Source organism: Sardina pilchardus, chromosome 16 (assembly GCF_963854185.1).
Source record: "Sardina pilchardus chromosome 16, fSarPil1.1, whole genome shotgun sequence".
Classification (NCBI taxonomy): domain Eukaryota; kingdom Metazoa; phylum Chordata; class Actinopteri; order Clupeiformes; family Clupeidae; genus Sardina; species Sardina pilchardus.
In genome coordinates, this window is record NC_085009.1 from 9364966 (window position 1) to 9369965 (window position 5000).

General features: G+C 43.5%; 1 protein-coding gene across 1 annotated transcript in view; it reads left to right on the plus strand.

Moving 5' to 3' along the window:
• The window catches only part of sorcs2 (sortilin-related VPS10 domain containing receptor 2), a gene marked incomplete in the record, with an annotated part of 242038 nt that overhangs the window by 196119 nt on the left and 40919 nt on the right, over positions 1 to 5000 (plus strand). Inside the window, 1 exon segment of the mRNA XM_062517214.1 lies at positions 472 to 590. Coding sequence (XP_062373198.1) covers positions 472 to 590 — 119 coding nt within the window.

The window sequence follows — 5000 nt, forward strand, 5'->3', positions numbered from 1 at the left end:
ACACCGAAAACACAAAGCCACTCACACGAGCGACTTAAAGAATAACAAAGACTAGCGGAGCGCGGCTCGGCCATGAAACGCAACACGCACGGATCACCTGTGGAGGTGATGCCTTTCATAACGCTATTATCGCCTCTCCTTTTTAACCGACGTGATTACTGTCATCATTTCTTAGACTATTGTGTGCTGAACAAGGGAGAGAATGTGTGTGTGTGTGTGTGTGTGTGTGTGTGTAGGTGTCTTTGTGTGTGTGTGTGTGTGTGTGTGTGTGTGTGTGTGTGTGTGTGTGTGTGTGTGTTCATGTGCATATATGCAGTACAAACACATACATATGCATGCACTTATTGAGATGCTGCTGTTATTACTGTTAGTACACTTTATTTCTGCTAATAATTTAAATCTCTCTCTATGTCTCTCTCTCTCTCTCCCGCTCCTTCTCTCTCTCTCTCTCTCTCTCTCTCTGTCCTTCAGGTTTCCTCTATGTGACGTGTCTGATCCAAAATTGCTCAGATAAAATGGTGACCGCTCAGTTCCTGGGGAAGATCGATCGCGACTCCCTCACGGTGCAGGACGAGTACATATTTGTGAAGGTAAGAGAAAGCCAATGATTACAGCGTCAGTGTCAGACAGCGTGTGTGTGTGTTTGTGTGTGAGTGTGTGTGTGTGTGTGTGTGTGTGTGTGTGTGTGTGTGTGTGTGTGTGTGTGTGTGTGTGTGTGTGTGTGTGTGTGTGTGTGAGTGAGAGATTTATACACATGGCTGGCAATGGAGTCCCATGAATATGGTTTCCGTAACGCTTTATTTGAAGGGGTCTACATAAGTAATAAAGTGTTACTATAGTTTCTAACACACTGTCGTTGTTTTTTGCGTATGAATAGTCTGTAATATGTGACAAATGGTTATCATCATAAATCCTTGTGTAATGTATTTGCAGTTAAAATGCAAAGGGGAAATAGGACAATCCGTTGTGCTTAATGTACAGTATTGCTGTGCTGACAAGACAAGCATGTGTGTGTGTGTGTGTGTGTGTGTGTGTGTGTGAGGTTAGAGGGGAATTATTTAAACCTCATTAATCCTGCATCCCTGCTGGGAGTCGGAGGAAAAACAGAAACACACACACTATTATCCACCCGGATTATCTCTGCAGGACACACACACACACACATACACACACACACACAATCTGTATGTTTGCAAACATTCAATCACATTTTTACACATGTGAGCACACACACACACACACACACACACACACACACACACACAAACACGCACACACCTACACACACACACACACACACACACACACACACACACCTCCCCTTCAGGGTTATAGGATATAGGTCAGGACAGTATATGTGTTTATTTTATGGCATCTGTCATCCCGTCTGTCTGCAGCTTTGTCCACCACCATGTGGCCTCCTGAACAAATATGACCACACACACACATGCACGCACACACGCACGCACACAAGCACACACACACACACAAACACACACACACACACACACACACACACACACACACACACACACACACACACAAACACACATAATGCGCAGGCATGCACGCAGGCACGCACAGACACACACACACACACACACACACACACACACACACACACACACACACACACACACACACGTACACACATGTGCACATTCATACAGGCAGACATACATACACACACTTTGCAGCTGCCTCCAACAAATGCTTTCATATACACAAATGTGTACACAAACACCCACATGCATGCATACACACATACTACATAAATGTGACCTTCCACGGCGAAATCAGTCACAATGTCCAAATTTTCAAAATCAAAGTTATTACGTTTTCAGGAAGGGGCATAATCAACCTTCAAAACGATACCTATATCTAATGAATTGAACGTCATATTACTGAAATATAAACATTCAAAGGAGTTGAGTTCATCCTGTCATGCCAATAGAAAAACGGAGAAATCTGCCTTTGAAGTTAACCGTCGGCTCAACACTCACGAACGCTTTGTAAGGTCGCCGCTATTACAAGATTTACGGTACTTGTATCAACGACACAGCACGCGGATGGCTTGGTGGTTGTCGATGAGTGCATTTACCGTAAAGCGGCAAAAAACGAGACGCCTCTAACTTCCTGCTTCCTCTAACTTTCTCACCTCAACAAACTCACGTTTTTAGACTACAAAAGGTCAGTTTTTCGGCGAAATGTATTCACGGCCGTACAGTGTAGACCTCCCACTGTTTCAAAACACTTACAAAAAAAAATCCACGATTTTAGCACAAGTGACATAAATGGCCATTTTTCTCAGAAACGCCTGTTGCGACAAGCGACTGGTTTTGCCGTGGAACGTCACAAATGTACATGCCAACACACACACACACACACACACACACACACACAAAACGAGAGAGAGACAGCTGCAGATGCCAGCAGCCTCTCTGAAGCCCTGAGGGCGGGCGGCAGATGGGCAGTGCCCGTGAAAATGCCAAGGCTTATTGGCATGCGCTGTGGAAATGTTATGGTGTTAGCATGGGGATGTCATCTACTCACAGACAACCAAACAGTCTCTTGCCTAAATTGTGTATTATGTGTGTGTGTTTGTGTGTGTTTGCGAGTGTGTTTGATTATGTTTTGTGTGTGTGTGTGTGTGTGTGTGTGTGTGTGTGTGTGTGTGTGTGTGTGTTTGTGTGTTTGTGTGTGTGTGTTCGGCGTGTATGTGCTTGTGTTTAGTTTTTGAGTATGTGTGTGTGTGTGTGTGTGTGTGTGTGTGTGTGTGTGTGTGTGTGTTTGTAGTGCATGGTCACAGTTGAGTCATGCTCAGGTGTTGTGCTGATATCCCACAGTGTTGTGTCTGCTGGCTGCAGTGATTGATGTGTCATTGTGAGCTGTTGAGGCCTGTCTGTGTTTGTCTGGGTGTCTGCCTCAGTTAGGGCCCCCAGCAACAGCTTGTTTCCACCAACAGATGTGCCAATGATGAGCTTTTTATAACTACTCCTATTAGCCCTGTTCCCTCCTTTTATGAAACTAAAAGCTGTTGTAGAGAGCGGAATTGGTGCTTATGTGTGTGTGTGTGTGTGTGTGTGTGCGTGTGTGTGTGTGTGCGTGTGTGTGTGTGTGTGTGTGTGTGTGTGTGTGTGTTATCCATGGTAAACATATTCGATATTGGTTGTTAATATAGACAAATGAATGCACAAAAGGGGCTACTAAAAAGGCCAAAATAAGATAATGCTGAAATCAAGAAAAATAGACAACAAATGAAATAAAATGGGGCCAGTAAGGATAATAAAACCAGGAAGTTATTTAGACAGAGCTAAAAGCAAGGGTGAAAAGGAGAGTTTTTAAACTAGACTAAACACTGAAGATAGTTAGGCAAGACTTAAGTCAAGCTTGACATAGGGACGAAGGTTATTCCTAAATTGGGGGCAGTCACTGAGAAAGCCCTACTATATCTCCTTTGGTTTTAAGATGTGTGTGTTGGACTGTGAGGAGTTGCTGAGAAGAGGACCTGAGTAACCTTGGGGCAGAGTTAAAAGCTCTGTAATGTAAGAAGGGGCTAATAATCCATTAAGAGCTTTAAAAACAAGATTTCAATTCTATATTATATTCTAAGACAATGCAGGTGAGCCAGGGCAGGTGTGATATGCCCTTTTCTTAGTTCCTCTTAAAAGTCTAACTAGCATTTTGGACCAGGTAAAGCTTTGAAATGTTTGGCTGGGTTAAACCAGTGTAGGGAGTCACAGTAATCAAGGCAGGATGTGATAAAGGCATGGATAGTGGTTCAGATCATTGTGAGGCAAAAAATGTTTAAGCTTAGCTATAGTTCTTAGATGATAAAAGCTGCCCTTCACCACACTGCAAATTCAGAGAGCTATCAACGAGGACACTAAGATTTTAACTACAGTGTGTAGATTTGCAGACGGCGCCAAATCAAATCACTTCAGTTTTACTGTCATTGAGTTGGAGAAAATTACTTGCCATCCAGGATTTGATATCATCTAAGCAGTTTAACAAGTGAGTGATTAAACACTGACTACCTGGTTTTAATGACACATAATGCTGAGTGTCGTTTTTGAAAGATTGTGCCGAGAGGAAGCATGTACAAAAAGAATAAAAGGGGGCCTAAAACCGAACCTTGGGGAACACCAAAATTGATGGGAGCAGAGGATGAAGAGCAATTTATTAAAACAACGGCGGATGTTAAATTTTGTAGGCTTGAGGTAAGCCATTAAAAAAATGGACCCTGTAAGCCTAGTCTGCCCTTCAGGGGTTTTAAAGGAATGACATGGTCGACTGTATCAAATGCTGCACTAAGATCAAGCAAAGCTAAAATGGCACCTGACCCGAACTCAATGCACAGCAGGATGCCATGAAGGACCCTCAGCAGGGCGTATTCAGTACTGTGCTGAGCTCTAAAACCAGATTGAAATTTCTCACGGATATTAAAAGTGTTCAAATAAGACATGAGCTGAGACAAGACAACTTTTTCAAGGATCATGGAGATAAATGGCAGCTTGGAGATGGGTCTGTAGTTCTTAAGGTCACTTGGGTCGAAAGCAGTGGAAGAGTAGAGGGTAGAATATGAATGTAAGTGGTGAAGGGGAAAGAGTGAGTTTGTGTGAAAGACAAGGCTCTGTTTGAAGTTTTACAACACTCTGGAATACCTGACACTGACTGTGAAATGTCAGTGTCAGTGAAATTCTCTGTGTGTGTGTGTGTGTGTGTGTGTGTGTGTGTGTCTGTGTCTGTGTGTGTGTGTGTGTGTGTGTGACTGGCTGAGGATGCTCATATGGCTTGTGTGTGTACATAGAGAGAGACAGAGAGAGAGAGAGAGAGAGAGAGAGAGAGAATCAGAATGGTGGTTGTGTGTGTGTGTGTGTGTGTGTGTGTGTGTGTGTGTGTGTGTGTGTGTGTGTGTGTGTGTGTGTGTGTGTGTGTGTGTGTGTGTGTGTGTGTGTTTTGGTGTGTATGTGTGTGTGCGAGTATATGAGTACCTGCCC